Here is a 27,651-nt window from a genome sequence, read left to right as displayed (position 1 = left end):
ACTGTGAGAGACAGAATGTGAAAAAAAAATCCATGAATCCACATGGTAGGATTTGTAAAGAATTTATTCGTAAATTAGGGTGGAAAATAAGTATTTGGTCACCTCAAACAAGGAAAATCTCTGGCTCTCACAGACCTGTAACGTCTTCTGTAAGAAGCTTTTCTGTCCCCCACTCGTTACCTGTATGAATGGCACCTGTTTGAACTCATCATCTGTATAAAAGACACCTGTCCACAGCCTCAAACAGTCAGACTCCAAACTCCGCCATGGCCAAGACCAAAGAGCTTTCGAAGGACACCAGGAAAAGTATTGTAGAGCTGCACCAGACTGGGAAGAGTGAATCTACAATAGGCAAGCAGCTTGGTGTGAAAAAATCAACTGTGGGAGCAATCATCAGAAAATGGAAGACATACAAGACCACTGATAATCTCCCTCGATCTGGGGCTCCACGCAAGATCTCATCCCGTGGGGTCAAAATGATCATGAGAACGGTGAGCAAAGATCCCAGAACCACACGGGGGGACCTGGTGAATGACCTGCAGAGAGCTGGGACCAAAGTAACAAAGGTCACCATCAGTAACACACTACAACGGCAGGGAATCAAATCCCGCAGTGCCAGACGTGTTCCGCTGCTGAAGCCAGTGCATGTCCAGGCCCGTCTGAAGTTTGCCAGAGAGCACATGGATGATACAGCAGAGGATTGGGAGAATGTCATGTGGTCAGATGAAACCAAAGTAGAACTTTTTGGTATAAACTCAACTCGTCGTGTTTGGAGGAAGAAGAATACTGAGTTGCATCCCAAGAACACCATACCTACTGTGAAGCATGGGGGTGGAAACATCATGCTATGGGGCTGTTTTTCTGCCAAGGGGACAGGACGACTGATCCGTGTTAAGGACAGAATGAATGGGGCCATGTATCCTGAGATTTTGAGCCAAAACCTCCTTCCATCAGTGAGAACTTTGAAGATGAAACGAGGCTGGGTCTTCCAACATGACAATGATCCAAAACACACCGCCCGGGCAACAAAGGAGTGGCTCCGTAAGAAGCATTTGAAAGTCCTGGAGTGGCCTAGCCAGTCTCCAGACCTCAACCCCATAGAAAATCTGTGGCGGGAGTTGAAAGTCCGTGTTGCTCGGCGACAGCCCCAAAACATCACTGCTCTCGAGAAGATCTGCATGGAGGAATGGGCCAAAATACCAGCTACTGTGTGGAAACCTGGTAAAGACCTATAGTAAACGTTTGACCTCTGTTATTGCCAACAAAGGTTATGTTACAAAGTATTGAGTTGTATTTTTGTTATTGACCAAATACTTATTTTCCACCCTGATTTACGAATAAATTCTTTACAAATCCTACCATGTGAATTCATGGATTTTTTTTTCACATTCTGTCTCTCACAGTTGAAGTGTACCTCTGGTGCAAATTACTGACCTCTGTCATCATTTTAGGTGGGGGAACTTGCACAATTGGTGGCTGACTAAATACTTTTTTGCCCCACTGTATATTACATAAAAGTTAAGCAGTAAGAGCTGTTTGCAGTAGAGCTCCAAACAGCTCTAAGCTGCCAAATCAGGTGTGTTTGAACCAAAATCCACCACGACCATGCTGCTCATTAGTACCAATGATGTAGGAATATATAAACAAAAATAAATACATTTTGTAACTTTATTTTTCTGACGGGTAATAAAATAAATGTTGACCTGCAGTAAACATTGGCTAGAGACAATTTGTCTTTAAGACAATAAACACCCAGACAACATTAACCACTGAGGTGGAACAGTTTAATCACATAGTAACTACAAACGCATTTTGTCAACTTAAAAACACAAACTTTGAGTGAACCAATCTGTGTGCTGTGTAATAGGAAAATCACAAATTTAAAGGAATGACACAGCAACTTCCAATAAAAATTCTCTTCTCCCTGGATGAAGGCTTTTCTCCTCCTTGTCTTTCCTGTATGCCAGAAGATGACATGTGACTGCCCCCTGGTGGTCACTTCTCTATCAGTGAGTCCAGCTGCTCCTGCAGGGAGGCCAGCTGTTGGAGCAGAAAATAGAGGGCGTGATTGATGCCCAGCAGCACCGTGGTGTAATTGGAGGGTAAGTGGATGATGATTAACATGTCTTTTCACATTAATTTGCTGCAGTCATTTGTCAATACAAACAACGACCCTAGACAGTGGGTGGCCACTATGCCATAGCTACAAAAAGGACTCCCCTGGTAGCTGCTGTCAAATTAAATTGCGCTTGATTGGTTTTCAACTTTGCTATTAGGCATGAAAAATGTTGGGTTGAAAAAGAATAGCAAACACAACACCATCCGCCGACATGATATTTGACATTCATTCAAGAGAAATTCATGCAAAGTGCTGAAGGCTGTAGAAAGCTCACAGTGAGCACTGATCCTTGGCTTTTACAAAAAGGTTCTTACCTGCTCCATCTCCCGCTCCTCCTGCTGAATAATCTCATCCAACAAGGCTTGGAAACGGTTCTGTAAGAGCAGAGAGGCAAACAAGGTTTGTTTGAGTCGACATGCTGAGCCTCATTAAATTGTGATGGCTTTAAATGTGTGTCGGCCTGGGCTGCTCGTGTCAGTATCTCCTCTCTGACAGAAAGGCCACTTGGAATGCCAGTCAGAGGCAGCTGACCTTTTCCATGTGACTGTGATAATAACGACTGGAGATGGGGCTCTGACGGTCCCAAAACACTGAGCAATGAGAGCGTTAAATGGCAACGTAGGAAGGGTCGTGTCTGCTCATGTTTCACTCATTGTAAATTCTCCACTAAAGAGTGCTGGGCATAAGAATGAACTTTCAGCTCCTTTTTTGTGCATGGAAAAACCTACAGAGAAAAAGGCTAGCAGCAGAGATGCAAGATTCTGGGTTTTAAAATAACCATTTAAAAAAATAATGTCCTCCAACAATGTGTGAAATCAGCTGTTATTTAGGTTTCCCGCCACCTTTGAGAGAATCTATGCTGCATGAACAATTTTGCCTCCAAGCTCATCTGCATGTTCTTGTTTACGTCTCTGTACATGCAGACCTAGTTTTTGGATGAACGGGTGAAAAAAGTGTGAGTGTTTTCAGTGCTTACTTTGAGGGCCTGGTTTTCCACTTTCATGATGAGCTCCTCCTGCTGTTTCTTGCGGGCACGAGTTTCCTGAAGCTTGGCCTTAATGTTGTTGATCTGCACCTGGTACTCCATAACTGCAGGACACAGTGGGAGGTTCATGTGTGAGGGCTGTCATAAAAACACTTATGTGCTGCAAAGAGGAGGCAAAAAAGGTTGGAGGGCGAAGATGATGTGACATAATTTGAGACACTACACTTGCCACGGGGACAAGATATGCAGCTTAGCTTGCTGAACCATAAGGATGCTTCCAGTTCAGTTTGACAAATTATCCATAATGGGAACAATCAGTTGACTTAAAAGGACACGAATCAGCAGGATGCAGTTCTATAAAGACACAACTAAATCAGTCTGCTTTGTGCACCACACAGAGTTCTCATCAAATCCACCATGTCTCACAGAAACCCGTGGCTCCACCACCAATCAACCATCTTATAACTAATTGTATCCATTCACCGTTTTCCCCTGGCTCCAAATTCTGACAAAGCTGTTGTAATGCAAACTATCTAACAATAAGGAGGCCATGTGAATCCATTCATTCAACTTTTACAGCTATGCATGGATGCCATCATCATGCATGGCCTGGCTCCAACATATTGAGAAGGGCTCCGCCAAGATGCTACAGTTGAGCTGGCCAGCAGTGCTGCCTGACTGACAGTTCTATGTATCTAGCTAAGGAGGTATTGTGCTGTCAAACTGGACAGCTCCCTGAGCCTCCTGCTGAGCCACAACACCTGTCAGACTGGTTAGTTGAAGAGGAGAGCTGAGAGCTGTCAGAATGAGCATCTCTGTGGGTGAGGGCGCAGCACGTGTATTTAAGTAAGGCTATTTATTTGAATGTGTGTGATGAGCTAGAAAATTCCACTTCGATTAAAAGTTCAGACACCTTGCTCAGGTTATTTTTGACCTCTACTTCGACAAGTATCTCTGGGCAGCCAAGCCCACTTTCTTGGCTGTGACTGCTGCAACTGAAAAATGAACAACTGTTGGTATACAGAGGAAGTCGGCTAAGAGAAAGAGAATTATCTCTGTGGTGTAAACTGCAAGCACGGCATGAAAGATTGCATAATTCTAATGCGGCACTTACTTCACATCCACCTGGGTGCACACACACACACACTCTCTTTACTGCATAATGTATAAAGAATCACATATAATAATCACATCTATCTCTCCTGTGTTTAGTTGTTAAGTTGTTTTCATAAAATAAAAAAAATAAAAAATCTGATTAGGGATGCTGGTGAGAGATTTTTAACAACAAAATGTAATTTATATCAGTTGGACTGCAGCTAGTGATGATTTTATTTATGAGTTAATGCAGCAATGAAAACTATATACGATGACTTGTATATAGTTTTCTGCCTCATACCTATCTGGTTGTTTCTATCACTTTCATTCTGTGCAGAATCGGACTCATTAAGTTTGTCCTGGAGCTGCTGGACCAGATCATCCTCTGTGTCCATGATATTCAGGTCCTCATCTTCATGCCGGTCCCCTTCGTCCTCCTCGTCCTCACTTGAACTGCTGATGTCATTGAAGATCTCCCTCAGTTCATCATGCTGGACTGGTGATGCAGAAAGCACATTAGCGTTAGAAACGCAAACACAAAGATGGAAACAGCGAGAATTTAGAGCACTTGCTCTGGGATTAATCTAGGTCACAGAGCCAACAGTCTACTGGAGCTTTAAAACTGGGCTTATATGACAGGAAGGAATAAATGTGGAGTCCAAACAACCAGCCTGCTCTTCTCTTACATGGCAAAAATAACTCTGCTCCAACACTTGGCAGTACAGTAGAAGTCACTCAAGCATGAACCACTAGATAGTTTAGCCACATACCTCAAGGTATGGGAAGGAATGAAAGGAGGAAATAAAATGAAATGAGGTAAAAAGGTTAGGGAAATGTTTTGTTCATAATTGCTTGTTACAGCAGCACTAATTTGTTCATGACTGTTTTATGGACAATCTGATTAGCTTTATGGATAGATCATTTCGTATGCATGTGTAGGGCTGTTCGATATAACGATATATATCGGATGACGATATAAAAACATCTATCGTTTCATTTTACGCTATCGTTTGTTTCGTGGTGTCGCAAAATAAACTGTTTACGGCAATATTTTTTCATCGTTTTGATGTTACTGTAGTGGCTATATTCATTTCTTAAAGTTCTCTCTTTCTCTTAAGCTGGGCAGACACTGTGCGATTTTTTTCAGTCGCGTTATTCAGCTCCTGCTCAAACTGTACGATTGACTTGCAGGGGTTAGAAGTTGGTAGGTCATGATGCAGGGTGTCACACTATACAGCCGATGCTGTGATGCGACCCGAGTGCTCACACTGTGCGTCCATAAAAATGAAGGTTATAACAGAAAATCTGACGCTCGCTCTCCCTCTCCGTCTTTCACTCACACAAACACGCACAGCACCACCATCAACTTTGCTAAATTGCTAATGAAAAACATTGATCAGGCAGCTGTGATTGAGCAGCAATGTCCATCCAACTATTTTCATGGTTGTTGTGGTTATGATCATTTTGTGAGGCCATAGTTCTACAAGTTGTGCCTCCATCGCTTGTGTCCAGATCACACGCTGCACTGCTGTGCTACTCCGTCTTTTTCACCAACATTTATGTGTTTGCGCGTGCACAGTGTGAGCAGCTACGGCGACACCCTCACGACGGTCGTGAGGATTTCAAAGAGGTTTGAAATCCTCACGACCAAGCGATTGATGATCGGGAGCTGGTCGTGAGGTGTTAATCGCTTCTCGTTATCCCACGTATACTACACGATGCACGATGAAGGGCCAAAATCGGGGCGATCACTAAAACGGTCGCACGACTGAAAAATCGGCTCAAAATGGGCCAAAAATCGCACAGTGTGAGCCCAGCTTTATATTTAATATAACCACACCACGAACGATTTTATGCGTTGTCGTTAGCAACAACGACAGTAAAACCATCGCGTGTCCGCTTGTTTATTTTCCACATAAACCTTTCACAATAAAGCTCAAGATCCTGTTGAGACTTTTCAAAATAAACCGAATCACGTGAAAGAGTATGCAGTGTTTACGAATGGGAAGCAAAAAAGAGCCGCCAGGTGCTAAAAAACAAACAAACCTTAGACTCAAACGTTAGAACAGGCTTTTCCCCGCAGCACGCTGTGTAATAAATACTCACAAAGAAAACGGCGGCCGTTACAACTTATGTCTAAAAATGTATAATTTCATGCATCGGTTAAAACACTCGACTCCAGGTACACGAGCTGGAAACACTTCACGCAAGTCGAGCTGCCCGAGATTCACAGAATTTACAGAAACTGTTACATTTTTGTGATTTATATCATTATCGGGACGATACATGTCTTATATCGGGATATGAGATTTTGGTCATATTGCACAGCCCTATGCATGTGTACATATGTCTCTTCCAGAGTAAAGAAAAGTTTAGGAATTGCATCCTAATTACACGATGTGTTCACTAGTATTCTGAGTCTTAATGATTCAGATAACCATTTTTAAATGTTCATCCCAATTATAATGCTATTATTAAAAAAACTAAATCAATCAAGCTTTATTGCGCGTGTTCATATAGGTCAGCTAAAAGGCCTGGGTAGCAGAACATGTTCTCTTTTTTAGCTGAATTGAGAAGCTGGCTGAGCATTATAACAGAGTGTACCACATCTTATTTCACACGACTTTTTAAAATTAAGTTTTATTTACCAGAGGACCCATGACCCATCTTGTGTCCTGAGGTCCCAGGTGAGGAATCCAGGTTGGCCAGAGAGCTGTGTTGATCTGCTTCCTTGGACTCATCCTCTGCGATAACCTCCCATCCTGATAACTAGGTTAAGGGTTGGCACACCTTCTGCAGATTCCTTTAACCTTCAGAGGGCCTAAACTAAAGTAAAAGACTTGTGGTCTTTTGAATAATCCTACTTCAAAAAAAGACCTGAAGGGTCAAATTAGATGCAGAGAAACTGTCTCAGTTTTAACATTCATTAGTGCCATGTTTATCTCCCCAGCTGTATGCAAGCACTAAAATTAAAATAAGAATCTTTGCTTCACTGTGACCAACTAAGCAATGATAATCATCAGTCCATCTCAATTAACACACAGCAAGCAGCCACTCAAGGCAGCCTCGCTATGCTCTTATTCTGTCAGGCAAGTTTAGGGTTTCATTAAAGCACTAATAGCTTCCTCACACAGTGCATATCTCTCGCAAAGGCATCAGGGAAAGTCAAATCAGGTGAACCATGTAACCATGCAGGAGTCAGGAAAGCCACTTGGGCCTAACTTCAACATATTTTACATGGTAAATTAAACAGAGATTATGTTTGACCTAAAAGACAAAGAGTGGTAATTATGTGACGCTTCTGAAAAACTGACTAGATTTCACGTTACAAGTAATGGCCAGCTGATTCTGCCTTACTCTGAAGTACTTTTAAAGATGTAATACACACTATTGTTTTGATGGTTTATATACACCATAGGTGTCAAACTCTGGCCCGCGGGCCAAATCTGGCCCGCAGCCTAATTACATTTGGCCCGCAAAGCCATGCCAAATTACTATTAGAGCTGGCCTACTGGTATTATACAGCTAATATATATATTGTTTAGTATTAAGCTTTGCTTGTTCCATATTCAGTTTTTCAGCAAAATGTGTTTGAGTCCATAAGAAAAGATTAATTCTTATATCTGGAGGAATAAATATATTTCAATAAATATTAACGTTAGCCCGCGACTTTGTTCCAGTTTTGAATTTTGGCCCACTGTGTATTTGAGTTTGACACCCCTGATATACACCGTTACTATTGTCCTAAGATGGACGTGCAGAATGTTTAGGTGTCAAAAAGGATACGGACGCTGACAGCGTCAGCATCTGTGCTCAGCAATCTCTTCACTTCCTTTTCCACATCAGGAGATTCAATGTACTGCAAGAGACAGAGAGATCGAGTTACTTGTAGTATTAGCTGCATCTCTCTTGCCTTATCTTACACACACACACACACACACACACACACACACACACACACACACACACACACACACACACACACACACACACACACACACACACACACACACACACACACACACACACACACACACCAAGGTAGCAGCTGGCCACATGCCAGGAAGTACATTAGCGATTAAAAACAGAAGGGGCCAAATCAATATGGCTCAGCTCTGCACCTTCAGGAAGATTTATTCAGAAGACAAAGTAGACAAAGTGTAGTGCTCCAGCTCCACTCGCTTTCACTTTGATCAAAGCAATAGTGAAATAGCTTTTTTGCATGCCTTTGGGGGAAACTAAGATGGAAAGGCTTTATTTATATGTAAATCTTAGTTTTCACTTTTACCATAGTTCCTGTTTTATGAAATGTAAATGTCTTGTTGGAAGAGAGCCAAGGAAAAAGATGGATCATCAAACGAGATGCTAAGGAGATGGATGGGACACGGGAGGGGATTGCTGTAGGGAAAATGAAAAATGTCAGAACCTTTTTTTTCGCAGTCTTCCGAAATCTCCTCTTGCGCGTGTTCTTCAGAGGGCAGGTGACTAAAGAGCAAAACAATGGGATTAGCGAAGCCAAAAATCAGTCCACTACCCAAGGAGGGGACATTATGTTTCCTGAACTGCTGATATGCCAAGTTTTCAATATAAACAAGTCAAAAAGCTGCTGTCTGTATATAATTACTTACTGCCGTGATTCCAAACAAATTTCTTGTCCTTGTCTTTATCCTTCTTTTTGGTCTTGGGGTCAGTGCCAGTTGGCTCTTCCAAAGGGGGGTAAAGGTCTCCATCTAGTGTACACACGAGCATCTAACCCGTGGATGGGAAAAATGAATGCAAAATACCATGCTGATTAATCTGTACTGCACTGCACTGTAACTGGGGAAAATAAATTTACATAACACGTATCTAAAATCCAAAATGTACTTTTATTTTAAACCAATAAAATAATGGAAAACTGTAAAAATTATTTATTTCCAGTCTCTTGCTTACCTGGCAGACATCTGCGGTCTTGTAAAACGTCTTCTTGTCCACCGTTTTGAGTGACTCAATCATGCAGGGGAGATCAACCAGTTTGCAGGCCAAAGGAACACGGTCTACTCTAACTATGCCATGACGGCCATCAGCTACAAATAAGAGGGACAAATGACTGTTAAGGGGACATGTGGGTGACAATTCTTTAACTAGATCCATTAGTATGCTACAATCATTGTTACATTTAAATAACAAAAAGAATGAAACTGGTATAGAAATATGTACAACGTTCAAAATTCTGGACCCGACTGTAAATGAATAACAAGACAGGGAGACAGCGTTAATTAAACCAGTGCCAAGATTGTGAGCAGCTTACGGTGCAACTCAATGGTGAGTCTGTCCTTCATGTTCATACTGCTAGACTGTGCAATCCTTCTTACTGTTGAGGCATACTCCTGCAAAAGAAAGAAAAATGAAGCCAGATCATATTGGTGGTGATAAAACTGGATTTCCATCAAACAATGAATTTCTGCAAGTGCAAAAGTCTCACCGAAGGAAGCCTGAGGACAAACTGGCTCTCCAGCTCATAAGGGGCATCCTCCTTACTCTTGGAACCGACCTTCCCAACTAAAATCAAAACACATCACCATAATGAAAGTGTTAAAATATGTCTTGCTTGCTATATGCTGACAAACTACAAAGTTTGTCATTCTACTTTAACATTAAAATATACAGTACATTATGGAACTCATTTTTCCTATTTTGAAGTAAGAAGTAATATAGTATCTAATATCTTAATCTCTGGCTCTCTTCCACTGTCTTTTTTTTCACAGTGTCAGATGGACGCCACTCCTGAAGCCTGATTCTGCTGGAGGTTTCTTCCTGTTAAAAAGGAGTTTTTCCTTTGTCTTCTCACTGAATGCTTACTCATAGCATTCCGTTTGATTGCTGTGGGTTTCTCTGTATTATTGTAGGGTCTTTACCTTACAATATAAAACTCCTTGAGGCAACTGTTGTTGTGATTTGGCGCTATACAAATGAAAGTCAGTTCAATTGAATCATTGGCTGGACGGACTCGTCTGTGGACCATTTAAAGCATTTTCAGTACCTTAGCTGGGCATTTTCTCTTACATACATTATATCTCAGGGGCAAAAACTACACTCCACCACATTTTTTGACAGCTTTAATTACTGATCACTTTATAGTCTTTCATGTTCTTCCCGTGGAAAGAAATCTCCAAGTTTGGTGATTTTATATGCATTATTTTACTTTGAGTGTTCTTTGTTTTGCTTTTTTTTAAACTTGTGGAAAATTGTCTTTAATGGTGTGAGGTTTTCACTGGGCAGCAACACTAGAAATACACACTAGTGTACAAACACTCGTATATAAACACTAACTACTATCTTAAGTACCTACAACAGTAAAGTTTATTTCAGTGCTGACAAAAAAGGAAATTATAATGTAATAAGCTAAAAATGTAAATAGCCAAACCATTTTTATTTCTCACAGTGCGTATATGCAAACCAACAAACGTTATTATTAGTTCAATATAACATTTAGTTTATTATATTATACTATGAATGAATAAATGAACGAAAAAATAACCAACGTTCCAACCAAATGTACTCTGAATCTCTTTTCAAATTCTATCACGAATGTCTTTACATCAAAAGTAAAACACAGATAATTACAGCTAATTAAGGTTACTTGTGCATCTTACATTAATGACGTCTACCACACTGTGGAACAATAACACTATAGGAGATTATACACAATGTTCAAAAGACAGGAACGATAAACGCTAATTTGCGAACACAGTTGTTAAAATTTGCCACCGACAACATGTTTTGTTTCATCATCACCATTATTGTTACTATCATTGAGTTATATCAGCTTCATCTTAATAACCGACAACGAAAAGTGTTTCCTTACCTCGCAAAAGTGGAGGCTACGAGGCTAACAGCTAGTTATCTTTAGCATAAGGATAAGGGCAGAGGATTTTAACGTACCTTTCAGTTTAGATGTCATCGTCGTTTAGAAGTTTAGATGGTGCAGCTGTATAAATATATTTCAATGCTAAACACGCATAAACATGACGATTCTGACTGACAAAAACGAGACTTCTTAGCTACACAGTGATAGCATAATCACGAGCGAAAACAAGAGTGTTGCTTAGGGCTTTGCCACTTTCAATACCTCCTCGGAAATTTGTGTTTTCTTAATCTTGGCTGTACAACTCGTATGTCTGAGCATTAAATTACAAATTATAGGCATATTTCAGTTAATAATTAAGTAATTATAATATATATGTGTGCATATTTTTGTACTGCCATGTTATTAAATAAGGACTAACAGTGAAAGTTAGTTAGTTTGTTTTTCAGCGCATGACAGTAAAATATAAAAATTCCGATAATTTGGAACGTCCCACGCGACCATCTGTATCACGAGACTTGTCAATCGTACTTTTAAAAAAACAAAAAAATAACGAATATTCTTTATCCAATATAGTTAAATGTATCTATAAATATTTAAAATTATTATTTGATGTTCGTATCGTTACGCTAAATGGTCTGTCAGTAAAAGAGTAGGAAGGAAGTAGGAAAGAGGAAATACCACAGGAAATATGCGGCTATTTTTTATTTAAAGTTATTCTATTAAGAATTAAACTGTAATTAAACCGTAATCTAAAATAAACGCTAAGTTCGTTATTATATTTGGTTTACTATTATTATTATTATTTTTTTTTTTAATACGACACAAATCGATAGCCTAAAGGACTGTTGGACTCACTTCCCGGTAAACACGCTATCGTCAAATATTTCATAATAAAAGATTTCGGGGAAAACTATCAGCGCTAATAAGAAGCAAACTTCCAAGAAAACTGCCAGATAGACATTTTTATTTATCTAGAAGGTTTTCTTTTTGCGGTATTAAATTTTTCCACTGGCGTTGATTTTAGCCATCCACGGTACGGTGGTGTGCTTTTAATTTGAAACATAAAATTACACTTTCTGGAAAAATTACTTTTCCCTTCCGGGCCGGAATTGGTTTCTCTTTTGCTGTCGTCTTTCTGTTGTCCACTCCCCTTCGTTTATGAATAATATTTGCACAAGTTTATTTTTTACCTTCGGCGACGTTGCAGCATTTGGCCGCCGAAAGCCGAAATGGTGTTTAAAGTGACTGTCAGCAGTGCCCGGAGGGCAACAAGGACGCTGTGGCTGCTCGCGCTAGTAAGCCTGCCTGTTTGCATCAGTGTTTGCCGAGCATCATCACCTCAGGAAGACAGTGCCATGGAGAACATCGTTACTGAGAAAAAGGCTGAGGAGAGCCACAGACAAGACAGCGCTGACCTGCTGATCTTTATCCTGCTCCTCACCCTCACCATCCTGACCATCTGGTTGTTCAAACATCGGCGGTTCAGGTTTCTCCACGAAACCGGGCTGGCAATGATTTATGGTAAGATGGTTCATCGTGACAGAGAGACGTCATCCGAGCTGTTACACTCATTGTGTCCTAATAGTTAGATTTTGAACAGACGAGTGTCAACACCAGGCTTGATAAGTTCGCCCCTTTTAACACATTTATGCTGCAGGACTGTTCCGGTTTATGTTGTGATTGAGCAAGCGTAATTTAACGACAGTGGACGCCTCTTTTACACTGCTTAATCTTAGAAATTACATCTCAGCACCTAAGCAGTTTCGACAAATACTGTCTTATGAATCCTACTGAATTTTAGTTCTTAAATAACTTGTTTTTGCTTTTGCTTTTTCGTGCAAGTCACAAGTGATTATTTGGACAAATGCCAATCATGAGTGTGTAACTGGACTTTGCTTCCACTTCTGTATATTGAATTTCAGGAGTATTGTTAGAAATCTTCCAACCTGTAGAAGAGGAAGTGGTCGTGCCACCGTAGAATCATTTACATTTTGCCTCACAACCCAGCTGCTTCACATCTAACAGATAATTAATAACTTCTGCTTGGCTGTGCAGAGCTTTTAGAGTCTAGACATTCACAAATTACTCATTTTTAGTTTTTATGAAGGCTCCATAGGGCGGATAGTAACATTATGCTATTATTTTTGCTGTGACATTACTGTCTACTACATGGTTACCAAACCATGCATTACTACCAATAGTAACAGATGTTTGATCTGAGCATTTTAGGTCAAGATCAGATCACAAATCCAAAATTTGATCAAAATAGCTGGAAAGATGATTGTCATCCTGCCTCCATTTTCTCTCCATGAGATATTTAAAGAGTCGGTGATAAAGAAGGGACGGAAAATCACTACAGATATAAATCCCATCTTTTATAAAGAATATGAGTCCTCTGGAAAAAAGGTACAGGATACCAGACATGTTGTGATTTTTGTGTTATTTTGTGTGACATATTCCCCTCGGTTGTCCAAGACAAATTTCTCCCACTGGAGACAATATGGCCTAATCTAATCTAAACTAATTGAAATTCTAATTTGCTGGTACAGTATCTGATAGGGTAATTTATTTTCACATGGATGTGTTAAGACTTTAATTTGAGATCCAGAGCTGTTAGGTACGTGTGTGATGTTCAGAGTAGACCTTTGTTTAAAAATATTTTTTTGTACAAATGAATCCCACTGAAACATTTAATACCATCTGTAGCATCAGGTAGCCTGAAACTACACTCGCCATCCGTTTCTGTGGCGACGTGCCATAAACTGTTAAAAATCCTGTATTAATCAACTCTTCTCTCTCTCCTGTTTTTTTTTTTTTTTTTTTGTCTTTCGTTTTTATGAGTTTTTCCCCAGGCTTAATTGTTGGAGTGATTTTGCGTTATGGCATCATTCATGTTCCTCTGGATGTTGGCAACATCACCTTGAATTGCCAGGTCAATGCCAGCCCTGCCACTCTGCTGGTCAATGTAAGCGGCAAGTTCTACGAGTACACATTGAAAGGGGAGATCAGTGGCAACGACATGAAGGATAATGAGATGCTGCGCAAGGTATACTGTGTCGTGTTATTATTTGAATTTGATGTCTACATACAAGCAGTTGTGTTACAGAGATGGGTAATTATTTTCCTAAGGGACTATGTAAAACTGGGACTGTTGTGGAGGACGGTGCCAGTAAATTGAACTCAGTATTAATTTTATCTGTGTATAAGTTATTGGTACAGCCCTCCACAAGAGTCCCAGTTTCTCCTGTATCCCCTTGAGAAGCTTCATTGCCCACCCCTGAGCTGGAGCAATCAGATGATTTAATCATCAGCAAAGACATAATTATCAGTTATTTTACACTGAAATGATAGCAGATGTTTAAATCTGCAAGCACCGATGATCAAAACCAGCTACCCTTCTGATATTTTAAATACAACATAACTAACCAATGCAAGAGAGAAATCATAGGTTAATTTGTAATGGGATTAAATGGTGGTTTTAGTTTTTTGTAAGCTGAATGATTTGTATTTCTCTTTATGTAATACAAATTCTTTATTATCAATATTAAGTAGCTATTTCAATTTTAAAACAATAGCTCTACATCTAGATCAAATCAGTTTGAAGACTATTAAACAGGGCCTGAAATGTTCTGTTAAAATAACTGGCAGAATGCCTTTATTAGTGATACAGAATGTAAAAGAAACCATAAAAGTACTTGTTTTACGGTTGTCATGTGCTGGGGTGTGTTTGTCACTTTGTACTTTGTCAGTTAAACAGCTGCACAATTACATACAAGCAGTATTCTTGACGCTATTCTAACCACCAAACAAGTAAACAATCTGCTGAACAGGTTTAATCTATTTAAGTCATAATCTCACGCTCAGAAATTGAGGATTGTTTTCCAAACATGAATACATCTAATCCATTGTCAGAGATTGAATCCACATACTGATTTTAATGTAGCACTGCTCTAGATTTAGCATCTAAAAATGGCATTAGCCTTAGTGTGTGTATATGTATGTGGCTAGAAGCTGTCCTCGTTCTGTAACATGCCATTTTACTATTATAGTAGTTTTTTTGTTTATTGTCCTGGAAGCTGTGTCATGATGCCCCATATGGGTCATTTTTGATTAACTGATATTTTAGTCAATCCAAAAATGCAACAGCATAGAAAGAAATATTAATGAAAACAACTTGTTAATTTTCTTTTGATGCAGATCTGTAATTTTGTTCTGTGTTTTGTATAACTCAGGTGACCTTTGACCCTGAAGTGTTCTTCAATATTCTTCTACCGCCTATCATCTTCCATGCTGGCTACAGCTTAAAAAGGGTACAGTATATCATATAAAAAGTCAACATTTATTAAATACATATTTTCAGTATGTATTTGGCTCTTAATTAAATAACTTCATGTCCATTTGTGGTCTCTTTATAGACCGCAGGGGTTTACGTATTCATCAAGATGAATAATTTATTTTATAGTATTTATGCATTTGATTGCTGATCTGGTAACTCTTCTGTCTTTCAGAGACATTTTTTTCGGAACATGGGATCCATCCTGGCTTACGCCTTTCTCGGGACAGTCATTTCCTGTTTTATTATTGGGTAAGAGACTTAATTTGCAATTATTACAAAAAATATTTTATTATTAAAAAAAAAAGCAAAAACATGAAAGCCATTCATCCTTGTGATTTTACAACCCTTGTGCAACTATGCACATTTAAAGTTATTGTTGTTTATGATGATGGACAAAACCACCTGCTCTTCCTTTTCTTCCATCAGGTTGCTGATGTATGGCTGTGTGACGCTAATGAAGCAGGTGGGCCAGCTGAATGGAGACTTTTTCTTCACGGATTGCCTGTTTTTTGGGGCCATTGTCTCTGCCACAGACCCTGGTACATATGATTTTTCTCAGATTTAAAAGTTTTCTTCTACTAACTCAAAGCACATTGTTACATATATTAACTAAAGTAGTGTGCAAAAGGCCTTTCTACCACCACACCGCATCCAGTAAAAGTGACATTTTCAGCTGAATGTTTTTATGTTTGTTCAGCACCTTGAGACTGAGCCATGAATAAGTAAAGTAAAAAATGTATGTAATTCAAAGAATGAACCGGTTTTGTGTCGACATTACTTAACAAGGAGTCCACATACTGTTATTCAAAGCCTCATAAGAAATGGTAGGGGAATAGAGATAAAAGTTGAGGCATGCCAACTGGACTGAAATCATTACCAAAAAAGTCTTATTGGGTGATGAATTCAGATTTGAATTTTTTTAAGTTGTAGCCATTGTCAGTCTGTATGGAGGAGGTCAGGAGAGAGGTGCAAAAGTGAGTGAGTCTGATCTGTCTGATTGGCCAGGACTTAATTTTTCAGCATAACATGGATCACAAGCACACTGCCAGTGCTGTACAAGCATACTTGGATAGAAAAACTCACAATAGAACACTGTCATGGATTAACCTCCCCAGAGCCAGAACCTCAACATTATTGAGGCAGTGTGGCATCATCTTTTCAGAGAATTGAACAAAATCAGCCAACATCCAAAAGAAGAGCTTTAAATATCCTTCAGGAAACCTGGAGAAGTATTCTTGAAGACTGTTTAGAGAAAAGACAAGAAGGCTTTGCCTAAGAGAGTTCAAGCTTTAAATAATAAAGTTGGTCTTACCAATTAAAGCTCATTAAAATTGTACAAAATCTGTTTTTTCCCTTATATACTATATTTCCATGTATGTTTGTAGATGTTGCAATAAATTGCTGCACCCATATTCCAAGCAAAATGTAAAGAAATAAAGGTGGCTCAAGACTTTTGCACAACATTGTATAGCAGCGTTTGGAAGTGAATTTTGACGTATGTTCTCTGTGCCTCACAGTGACAGTCCTGGCCATCTTTAATGAGCTGCAGGTGGACGTGGATCTCTACGCATTACTGTTTGGAGAGAGTGTGCTTAACGATGCCGTGGCCGTGGTTCTGTCCTCGTAAGTTGTCTCCCTTTTTTTTCTTTTTTCGTTTCTTTTTTTGTTGATGGACCTGTGACCTTTTACTAACCTGGTATCAGCTCCCAATAACACCTTGTTAAATGTGAAACAGGTTTGTTAAACTAACACTTGACTTGGTTTTTGTCCCCCGCCACATGGAACTGCTGTAATTTCCACAGAATTGTAAATTTAAAGCGCAGGCAGACTGGAGGGGCCCGGCCCTGTGGAGACACTCAGACCGGCCCGTTGAACGGGTGCACTAAGTAGAGCATGGCATTGTGTGCTTTTGCAGTGCCTTGAGATAAACATGACAAATCACTGGCCATTTGTTTTTAAGACTCTGGCTATTCAACCAGAGATGCAGAACATTGCATTATTTATTCTTTTTTTTCTGTTATTGGTTAAATGTTTTTGATGTTATGAGTCAGCTAAGAGCACATTCCTATTTTCTTTGAAGATACTGTGGGAGCCAAGGGAAAGGCAGAAAGCCAGAATGCTTATAGACAAAATGCCTGGTGATTTGTTCTGCGAGTGTGGGGGCTGTGAAGAGAGAGGGTGAACAAATGTGATTTTACTGCGACACTTGGTTCAAATAGCTATTTATTATACAGCTATTTATTCAAAGATCTGAATCTCTTATTTGGAAATAAACGTTTGCCAAGTTCAGCACATTTGAGCACAAAACTACTTCAGCATAATGTTAAAAAATATATATGTGTATATTAGGGGTGCAATGATACTCGTATCGATATTGAACCGTTCGATACAGTGCTTTCGGTTCGGTACGCATATGTATTGAACAATACAAAATTTGTAATTTATTTTATCAACTTTCCTTCTGACGATGCTGTCTGTGTTGAGCGCTCAGTGAATCTGCGTTCGACTACTCCGCCTAGGCTGCACTGTCGAGCGCAGATCCACTGAGCGCTCAACACAGACAGCATCGTCAGAAGGAAGAGCGCAGGGCAAGCTAGCAAGACAGAAGTTAAGCTCTCCTTGCAACATGGCAAAATGAACCTCCCCCACCCTCATTCAGATCTGGCGTTTGGAATTATTTTGGTTTTCGTATGACCCTGAAGGTAAGCGCGTCATGGACTAAAGTAAAACAGTATGTTGGATGTGCCACGCAATGCTCAATTACATGGGTGGGAACTAGTGTGTTAGCGCAGTTAGCTCGTTAACGTGTTGGCCGTCTAGCCCCATGCACGGGGCGATCAGGGGTAGCTCATTAACGGAGATTTGCCTTGTCGTAGCGTTAAGGTCATTTCAACGAGATTAACGCTGACAGCACTAGTGGGAACACAACGAATATGACTGCACGTTTACGCTGACATCATCCTAGTGCAAAGACAAGTGGAAGCAGACAAAAGCAACAAGCATGCATGCTACAAACTTTACCCGAGTCATTTAGACAGCCGTTAGCACATGATTCTCCTTATGGGGACCTGATATGTTTAATATTGTGGCGAGCTCAGACAAGGTGGAGACGGAGGTGTCGTTTGGTCTTGCTTCCCGTGAGCTAGCCAGGGAGCACAGCCGTTTATTGACATCTGCAGAAGAACACTGCCGCTAGCTAACTGCTCAGCGCGGCAACCGCACAGCAACAACAACAACACACAGGGCGCCCTCTGACCCCGGAAGGACACCGTCGCAGCGAGAGGGCGTCACCCGTTACTATGGCAACACAAACAAAACATAACTGTACAAACAGAACCCCGAACAGCCCTGACCCGCTACATAGCCCCCACCTAAGGGGTCAGTCGTCCCCGACGACCCGATTACCCCACACAAAGTCCTGCAAATGTCCAGGTGCCTTCTTTTGGCGCACCGGCCGGTCACGACCGGCGGGGGAAAAGTCACTCGGGTCAGAACATGGGGTGCTACCATCATCCCACTTCTGACACGATTGTGGCGAGCTCAGACAAGGAGGAGACGGAGGTGTCGTTTGGTCTTGCTTCCCGTGAGCTAGCCAGGGAGCACAGCCGTTTATTGACATCTGCAGAAGAACACTGCCGCTAGCTAACTGCTCAGCGCGGCAACCGCACAGCAACAACAACAACACACAGGGCGCCCTCTGACCCCGGAAGGACACACCGTCGCAGCGAGAGGGCGTCACTCGTCACTATGGCAACATAAACAAAACATAACTGTACAAACAGAACCCCGAACAGCCCTGCCCCGCTACAATATGCTGCTGAGAATATAGCCCAGAAGAAGCGTATAGTATAGCTTTTATTTTGGAAATAGACATTTCTCTGTAATAAACTCTCTTTTCCAAAGATGAGTGATTCCTCAATCAGATACAGGGCTCGCAAAATCGCTAGCCCGACGTCCTGGGGCTAGCGATTTTTCCAGTCGGGCTACCAAAATCTATCTCTGCCCTGCCCGTCGGGCTATCATAGGAAGGAAAAATATATGTCAATGCTTTTGCATTCTTTCGGAAATGTAGCTGGGTAATTATGTCATTGGCATCGATGAGCCACTGTCAATATGTGACATATTGAAATCGCGTTTGAATTTGCGCTTGTTTTTTGCTTTCACTTTGCAATCGCGCGAACTGTGTATAGAGAGCGACAGCACTGATCTGTGAGTGATGATAATTTGCGCACCAATTCCTCTGACATCGTCTTATCAATCGTTAGCTTACTATGCAAACATGACAAGTGAAATCTACCGCAGCAAGCTTAAACATGTGAGAGGTTGATCGCCTTTTATATGGACGCAAACGCGCGTTGCAACTTCTTATCTGGTGTGCGTCTTTTATTTTGACAGCGAATGCGGACCACTTATGTGCACCTGTGTAAATAACATAATGTTCTGCCGGGTGTGTTGTTGGTTTTCTCTCGATTTCTGAGTCGACAAGCGCCTTTGTTACTGGGACCAGTCATTTTAAGAAAGGCCCCCATTAGAACCCATGAGAAATGCAAGAAATGCATTATTGCTCAGTCTGCAATATGTTTCCCAGAACAAACACCAATTGCAAATAACATACTAAAAACAAACCTGAAAATCTGTTTAAAACAGCGTACTATGTTGCAAAGAGTGAACTACCACTGGCACAATTTAGCAGTCTTTGCAAACTTCAAAAAGCAAATGGCCTCGATCTTGGTTCCACTTGTCTCTTACCCGTGACTTCAGTGGAAATTTCAAATTCAGGATCTGACACAGACTGATCCATGTCCTACACAGTTCTTACAAGTTCATAGAAATTTCTGTTCAATTAGAACCAAGTATTTGAGTTGATGATTGTAATTTTTATACAATGTTGTAATTTGTTTTTCAACAATTTTTTGATTGTTTTGTTTCCTTTACAATATTATACTTTAATGTATAATATTGTAAAGGAAACAAAACATCAATCAAAAAATTGCTCTCTTTTTTTATTCGGGCTACTTAAATTTATTTTGGGCTACCAAAAACTGAAGAGTCCCTGCCCGAAGGGCTACCAGGGATTTTGAAATTTTGAGAGCCCTGAGAGATATTTATTTTTTAAATTACTTTTGTTTCAGCAACATTAAATTTAAATTTACACTACCCTGTGTTGTGGTGACTAATGCAGGCATTAACTTGTATATGGTACACTTATAAATATTTGCCCTGCCATTGCATAAATACTTGCCATTAAATGTTTGTATTTTGTGTTCATATCAGCTCTATAGTAGCATATCAACCAGAAGGAGACAACAGCCACACCTTTGAGGTTATGGCGATGTTGAAGTCTTTTGGGATTTTCCTGGGAGTTTTCAGCGGCTCATTTGCACTAGGAGTTGCCACTGGAATCGTCACCGCTCTCATATCTTTTTTCGTTTGTTTGGTTGTAGCATTTATTTAGATAAGTTACATGTTGTTGTAGCAGTGCTTAAACAGCAAACAGACTCTTAATGAGCATACGCACATGTGCCATAAATATCAAGAAACTCCTAATAGTGTATTTCATTCAAACCAAGTACATAAAAAGTGCAATCAAATTCAGTTCCAAAATACAAAAAGGGACATGAAGGTTCTTTCAATTTATTTTGGCATTTTAAACTCAACCTGTAAAGTTTTTGTTCAGACCGGACCTTTGTCCTTTGGAATAAAGCATCAATATTTTATCACTTCATTCTGTTTGTTCCCTTGCTAAAGTTAGCGTATGAATTTTGTGTCACAGCCAAAGACTTGTTTTATAAGGTCACAGTCACCATTAACCAAAGAAATTTATTCTCGTGTCCATTTTATTAAGGACATAAAGGGGAAGATTTAACTACACCAAAGCCTTAGTGTTAGCTGGCCAGCATCTATGTCATTTTTTTTACATTCTGAGCGGGGCTACATGAATGTTTTTGTGATAGTCTACGTCAGGGTAGGGGAACTCCAGACCTCAAGGGCCAGTGTCCTGCAGGTTTTAGATATCACCCTGGGTCAACACACCTGAATCAAATGACTAGTTCATTACCAGGCCTCTGGGAGGAGGAATTTAGCCATTTAAATCAGCTGTGTTGGCTCAAGGACACAGCCTGCAGGACACCGGCCCTCGAGGCCTGGAGTACATGTTTTCAATTCTAAAATGGTTAGCTTCTTAACACTGAAACATTATCATCAGTATCTCAGTTATACCATGCACTAAATTAGTTTGTGTGAAATACTATATGAAAATGTAGAATAAATGCAAAAAAAGCTGATTAAAATGATTGTGTAACGTTATTCTGACATTAACCTCATTAGAAGCCAACAGTTTCAGACTTCAAATGGAAAGCAGAACTTTATTGGTTCTCTTATTTGTTTTTTTTAATGTCTTAGAATTGAATTATTTGTAAAAAGGTCAACATGAATGGATTTAGCAATATCTGAGTATGTCGTTAAATTCTTTGACTGTGGTGTCCACGTGACTAAATTTACCAAGCTGCGAGACTTCCAGCTGTTGGAAACAGCTCTGTTCTTTCTCATGTCATGGAGCACATTCTTACTGGCTGAGGCTTGTGGTTTCACAGGTAACACACACACAGATCCACACATTCTACGTGTATGACATACTGTAATTACCAGAATATCAAAAACAAAAAATGAGATTAGTAATTTAGATAATACCGTAATAGTAATTGTGTCCAGCTGGAAGCTTTATGCATCAGAGCATATAGAAATCAGTGCGTATTGATCCCATCTTTATTCTGTGTGTCTCCGTCCCCCTTTGGTGTGCTGCAGGTGTGGTAGCAGTACTCTTCTGTGGAATCACTCAGGCCCATTACACCTACAACAATCTGTCTCCTGAGTCTCAGGACAGAACCAAACAGGTCACTACTTATTCAGTTCTTTTTTTAGATGCTTTAAGTATTGCGTTTTCCTTGTTTTGTTTTGTTTTATGGTGAAGTAGGGTGATGGAGACTCAAAATTAAACAAAAACTGCAGATTGCTTTATCAGTTATCTGCTATTGTAGGTTTGTTGAACAGGTAAAGACACAAAAATCAAAACTTTTCTATGTCTATATGACATAGCGAATAAAAAAGCGGCATTTTAAGTTTAATTACAATCAGTCATGCAATCCAAGTTTAACAGCATTTATTGGAAACTCTAGCTTTTTCTTTTATTGTATACATCTATCTATACTTGGATATCAGCTGTCATGTAAAGCATGCTGTTTCTTTTCTTTTGCAGCTGTTTGAACTTTTAAATTTCCTGGCAGAGAACTTCATTTTCTCCTACATGGGATTGACCCTTTTCACGTTCCAAAACCATGTCTTCAATCCGATGTTCATCGTTGGAGCTTTTGTATCTTTTTACATGGCCCTGCCAAGTTCACATAAGCCATGTTAATCCTTGGCTTGAAGCATTATCTACAGCAGTGGGAGACAGATGGAAAGGTGACCATGCAAGGAGTAGCGAGAGTGCAGGCAGATGAGTTTATATAGCATCACAGTGGACAAGACAGGTGAAGAAGAGAGTGTAGGCAGGGTGGAGTGGCTGGAGACTAGCGTCCAGGGTGATTTGAGACAGAAGGATAGACCGATCTCAGAGGAGGTTAATGGATGAAGTGAAGGAGGACATGCAGAGGGTTGGTATAACAGAAGAAAATGCTAGGGATAGGGTAAGATTGAGGCAGATGATTCACTCCCTAAAGGGAACAAAAGAAGTTTATTACAACTAACCACCAAGTAGTAAATAGGCAGGAGACAGCACACCTCATTTGCTTTTGTCCTTAACCATGTTCTTACCCAGGTAGCATTATTCATAGGAAGAGCCGCTAACATTTACCCTCTCTCCTTCCTTCTTAATCTGGGACGACGCAACAAGATCAGATCCAACTTCCAGCACATGATGATGTTTGCAGGTTAGTGGTGTACGGATAAGGATGTTTATTATGTGCCGTCTTAAGCAAAGCGCTTTCCTTTATTAACAGAGTGAAATATAACCAACAGAGATGCTTATTATCTCATCTTGTATACAACATTCTCCATGCTCTGCTTTTCAGGCCTGCGAGGTGCAATGACCTTTGCACTGTCCATCAGGGACACTGCAACATATGCTCGTCAGATGATGTTTTCCACCACTCTGCTCGTGGTCTTCTTCACTGTATGGATTTGTGGGGGTGGTACCACTCAGATGCTGTCCTGCCAGCGCATACGGTATGCCTATCCTTCCTCTGCAAAGTCCAGACTGGATTTGCAGTTAGCATTTGTTTTAACAGTGGGGAAATTTCACAAATAAGTCTGATGCTTGTCTATAAATATTTTGACTTTATGATGCCGGGTGTTTAACTCATCTAGTTATCCTGTCAGGCAAGTATTCGAACAATTATTGAACGTCTTGAAGAATGTGCTGCTCTGTCTTGTCTTTTTTTAATAAGCAGATTTCCTGCTGGTGAACTTGTAAAACGGGGGAAACATGCTTCACAGCACTGTTCTGCTCTGACAGCTTACGACTGCAGCTGATTTACACGTGTTTCTTTTTCTTTAACAGTGTGGGAGTGGACTCGGATCAAGATAACTCTGTGAGTGTGGCACTTATAAACGTGTTGTAGTTATGTAATTGGTGGAAAGTAACTGTAAAGGAAACCAAGACACCTAAACAGTGTTGTCTGTCTTTGTCCAGATGAGTGTTGGTGAAGGTTCAGAGAGAAGGAGCACCAAACAAGAAAGTGCCTGGCTTTTCAGAATTTGGTACAACTTCGACCACAAGTATCCTTTGCTTAATTAGTGTTATTAATATCAAGAAATAATTTTCAAATAAACCATACATGTAGTGTTTTGAATATGTGATAACTCATTAATGACTTCACTTCAACTTACCAGCAGCAGAGGGAGCCCCACTTACAGACTTAACTTCACATTAGGTCATCTTTTGGCTCTGAAATATGAAGGTCAGACTGTTCTATGCATTTAAAATAAATTACCTTATGAAATTACTTTAATTTGGAACATTTTCTTCTGAGGACTGGGATTCATTAAGCATTCATCACACCGTACCAGGAGCTTTCTTTTTGTGTCTAATAGCGGTCTTTTAGTGCTTATTTCACGCGCATTATGTCCTTGACTCGAGCCTCCCTCCAGCTACCTGAAGCCCATCCTGACTCACAGCGGCCCCCCTCTCACAGCCACGCTGCCTCCCTGCTGCGGCCCCCTCGCTCGCTTCCTCACCAGCCCTCAGGCCTTTGAGGTCAGACGCTGGTTTATACAAGAGCTATTTCTGACTGAACTGTGTTGTTTTTTTGTTTTTTTTTAATCCCATATTACCAGATGGAAAACGGTCATGAATCAGCGGTTCAGTTTTCATTTTCAATTTTCATTGTCTCATTGGATGGATAAGGAAACACAAAGCATGGGACAAAATTATAATTGTATTGGTTGAACACAATTTCATCCAATAGCTATGGAGTGCTAAAGTCACATCCTTTTTTCCCCAAATTTGTTGTGTTTCTTTGAACAATTTGTGTTTCTTCTTCCTGCAGAACGAATGCCAGCTGAAGGATGACGACTCTGACCTCATCCTGAGAGACGGTGACATCAACCTAACATATGGCGACATCACAGTCAGTACAGACGCCAGTGGCGCCCACACTAGCGGCGGCCCGGCCTTTGCTGGCGCTGCCACCTCTGATGACTTGGACAGAGAGTTAGCATACGGAGATCACGAGCTGGTGATGAGAGGCACGCGCCTGGTGCTGCCCATGGACGACTCGGAGCCGCCCTTCACAGAGCCCCACCACCGCATGCGGATGTGAAAGTAGTCTTTGAATACAGACCCAGACAACCATCCGACGCACCCTGACCCGAGCCATTGAGCAAAAGACCAGTACCTGAGTCTCCTCCTATCACCTCTCTCTGCTTTTTTTCCCTTTTCTCTAGCACTTTTGTTCCATCCTTCTTGCCACATTTTCTCACATATTCTATGGGGCAAATCATCGTCTCTACCTCATTGTCTTTCTGCTTATTTCCACACCTTTCTGCCATTACTGTAATATAGTCATATTTATTTGCAGTTTTTTTCTTCATAAATCAGTTTTAAATCATTTCAGCTTAAATTTCTGTGTCACCTTACTGTAGCATTGCACAGAGATCTAGCAGCATGTGTCAGTGTGTAAATGCAACCACTAGCTAACTTGTCGGTGTAAAGTATATCCCAAGAGTACTATAACTTTTATATGCATGCTGAGGATGCTAGTTGTTTTCTTAGTTTGGGAGATTGAGGGCTTTTGTGTTGAATGTTGCTGCCTTCTCTCTGTGGGTCAGAGGCAAGCTGACCCAGTGGACAACGTTACTGTAAATTTGGTTACAATCAAGTGCCTGGGAATTGTAGTTTTTGGCAGCCCAGTACTGGATTAGTTCTGTTAAGCAGAGCTGATTCAATATGGTCAGTCATTCACTTTTCCATTGTTAAAAAAAAAAGATAAAAAAATGCTCAACATAAAACAAAGACCTCTGTCCATAAGGTAGCAATATACTTAGTGCGTGTTTGGGCTGTCAGTCTGTGTGCTATTTGCTTGTAAATAGTGTGTAACAATGTGATGCCAGTGTTGCAGTGTAACCAGGCAGTGAACATGTGGATCTCTCCCAATGACCTTTGACTGTGACATAGAGGGAGACTTTACACCTTATTTTAGAGGCTGCTGTCGTTCATGGCAGGACGAAGGGCTGTTGTTTCGAGATCCAAATGAGATGAGGCGAGAACGCTTAGTGCCATTTCTGTCCTGCATTTTTACATTTTATGAAATCTGAATGCAGATGACCTTAAAGTGTTTTGTATTCTTTTTGCAACAGAGGTTTGTGAGCTGAATCACCTTTTTCATATCCATTTTCTAGTCTATATTTTCTCATTCAATGAACCTGAACAACACATCTAGATACATGAATCTGAGACTAAATTATCTGCTACAGTGGTATTAAGAGCGTACAACTGATATTGTGCTTAATGAGAACTATCTATCTGCTTTTGGTAGGGCTGCGAACAGCAATTCATTCATCTGCCAGCAGTTGTTTAATAAATTATTTGGTGTAAAAAAAATTTAAAAAAAATGAGAGTAGTGAACAATGCGCATCAGAGTTGCACAGACCTTAAAGAGTGTTTCAGGAAAAAATATGATTTAGGTAAATTTTTTATTCATGAAGATCAATGTGATGTGAGTTGCCTATTTTTTTTGAATAATGAGCCGTAAAGATTAAAGATATCTGCCTTCTGTCAAATATAACCAAACACAATTCTAGTCTTGTGGTGTCCAAAACATCGAGAAACACAGAAATGCTCCTTTTACATCATTACTTGAAATTAAATCTACAAACTGTCTTTGAGCTGTTTAATTTAGGATGTATTTTAATTAAACTACATCCAGGCACGAGCCTCTAGTAACAGGTAAATGCACTCCTCCTTTAGTTAAGTACATGAAACTGTCCACAATGCAGTTTTCTTTTTTAAAGCTGGTCATGATTTCCAGAAAGAGACGTGCTTCTGAGTTTTGAGCAGTTTAGTTTCATTATATAAGAGAGAAGGTGCACCTCTCTAAATCTGGGCTACTGACACCCCAAAAAGTCGAGGTGTCACTACAAGCCAGAAGAAAAACTATAATTATTTGATTTTTTTTTTTTTTTTTTTTTTTTTTTTTTGGACAAATTACATCTTTCTACTTATTTCATTTGTGTTTTTTTTTTTGTCTGATTATCTGATTAAAAATGTAACGCAAGTCTTCAGAATCTGTAGATAACATTACCTTTGTTCAACAGCACGACTTAGATCATTCATTTGGTATTAAAATGAATGCGGTACAATTATTTTATTTACTGGCAGAACAGTTAATCAATCAACCGTTGCAGCTGTGAATTTATTGATTGTGTTGTATGAAATTATTTTCAAAAGACAAGCCCACAGGATTAATCAGTCCGTCCACATGTCAGCAGATATTTTCAGTGGCACTGTGGTAGTTTGTTATTATGCAGACTGCCAGAACAGAGCAACAATAGCTGTTTAAATGCTGGATGTTTCTGTCTGCTGTACACAGTAGAGTTTTTGATGTGTAATGGTTGACCATGAACACAGAGGCACATAAAGAGAAACATGCAGTGTATCAAAGGTACTCCTGGCCGGATGTGTTACATTTGACTTTGTAGCCTTGTGTCAGTGTTCGCTGTTGGGGCTATTTCAGTGCGTGGACAAGAAGAACGGAAGGTGTCGTCAGCTC

The 27,651-nt window shown here is 40.2% G+C and overlaps 2 protein-coding genes across 2 annotated transcripts; one reads left to right on the top strand and one right to left on the bottom strand.

Moving 5' to 3' along the window:
* Positions 1-1,770: 1,770 nt before the first annotated feature.
* taf7 (TAF7 RNA polymerase II, TATA box binding protein (TBP)-associated factor) lies at positions 1,771-11,692 on the bottom strand. The gene is made up of 12 exons (XM_026145297.2): positions 11,124-11,692; positions 9,664-9,740; positions 9,490-9,568; positions 9,132-9,265; positions 8,828-8,948; positions 8,626-8,684; positions 7,986-8,058; positions 6,848-6,961; positions 4,501-4,695; positions 3,096-3,208; positions 2,434-2,493; positions 1,771-2,040 (listed from the first exon to the last, which is right to left on the bottom strand). The coding sequence occupies exons 1-12, from the start codon at positions 11,140-11,142 to the stop codon at positions 1,996-1,998; spliced, it is 1,089 nt and encodes a 362-aa protein (XP_026001082.1). The 5' UTR covers positions 11,143-11,692; the 3' UTR covers positions 1,771-1,995.
* A 463-nt stretch (positions 11,693-12,155) lies between these two features.
* slc9a6a (solute carrier family 9 member A6a) lies at positions 12,156-25,871 on the top strand. Its single transcript, XM_026145255.2, has 16 exons — positions 12,156-12,570; positions 13,902-14,095; positions 15,282-15,359; positions 15,558-15,634; positions 15,812-15,924; positions 16,903-17,008; positions 20,660-20,801; positions 21,873-21,978; positions 22,190-22,278; positions 22,641-22,754; positions 23,202-23,313; positions 23,455-23,608; positions 23,943-23,973; positions 24,075-24,160; positions 24,533-24,638; positions 24,931-25,871. Exons 1-16 carry the CDS (start codon positions 12,279-12,281, stop codon positions 25,201-25,203), a joined length of 2,073 nt encoding a protein of 690 aa, XP_026001040.1. The 5' UTR covers positions 12,156-12,278; the 3' UTR covers positions 25,204-25,871.
* The last annotated feature ends 1,780 nt before the right edge of the window (positions 25,872-27,651 follow it).

This window comes from Astatotilapia calliptera, chromosome 2 (assembly GCF_964374335.1).
Source record: "Astatotilapia calliptera chromosome 2, fAstCal68.1, whole genome shotgun sequence".
NCBI classification, from domain to species: Eukaryota; Metazoa; Chordata; class Actinopteri; order Cichliformes; family Cichlidae; genus Astatotilapia; species Astatotilapia calliptera.
This window is presented reverse-complemented; position numbering and strand designations above follow the sequence as displayed.

What these genes read in the sequence shown, in the direction of transcription:
- taf7 (XM_026145297.2), bottom strand. An exon ending in TTGTCCTCAGGCTTCCTTCG is followed by an intron (nt 9,569 to 9,663) that starts GTGAGACTTTTG and finishes TTTCTTTTGCAG; the next exon opens with GAGTATGCCTCAACAGTAAG. An exon ending in TGGAAAACCAGGCCCTCAAA is followed by an intron (nt 2,494 to 3,095) that starts GTAAGCACTGAA and finishes CTGCTCTTACAG; the next exon opens with AACCGTTTCCAAGCCTTGTT.
- slc9a6a (XM_026145255.2), top strand. Translation starts at nt 12,279, where the DNA reads ATGGTGTTTAAAGTGACTGTCAGCAGTGCCCGGAGGGCAACAAGGACG. An exon ending in GCACATGATGATGTTTGCAG is followed by an intron (nt 23,314 to 23,454) that starts GTTAGTGGTGTA and finishes TCTGCTTTTCAG; the next exon opens with GCCTGCGAGGTGCAATGACC. An exon ending in CCAGCCCTCAGGCCTTTGAG is followed by an intron (nt 24,639 to 24,930) that starts GTCAGACGCTGG and finishes TTCTTCCTGCAG; the next exon opens with AACGAATGCCAGCTGAAGGA.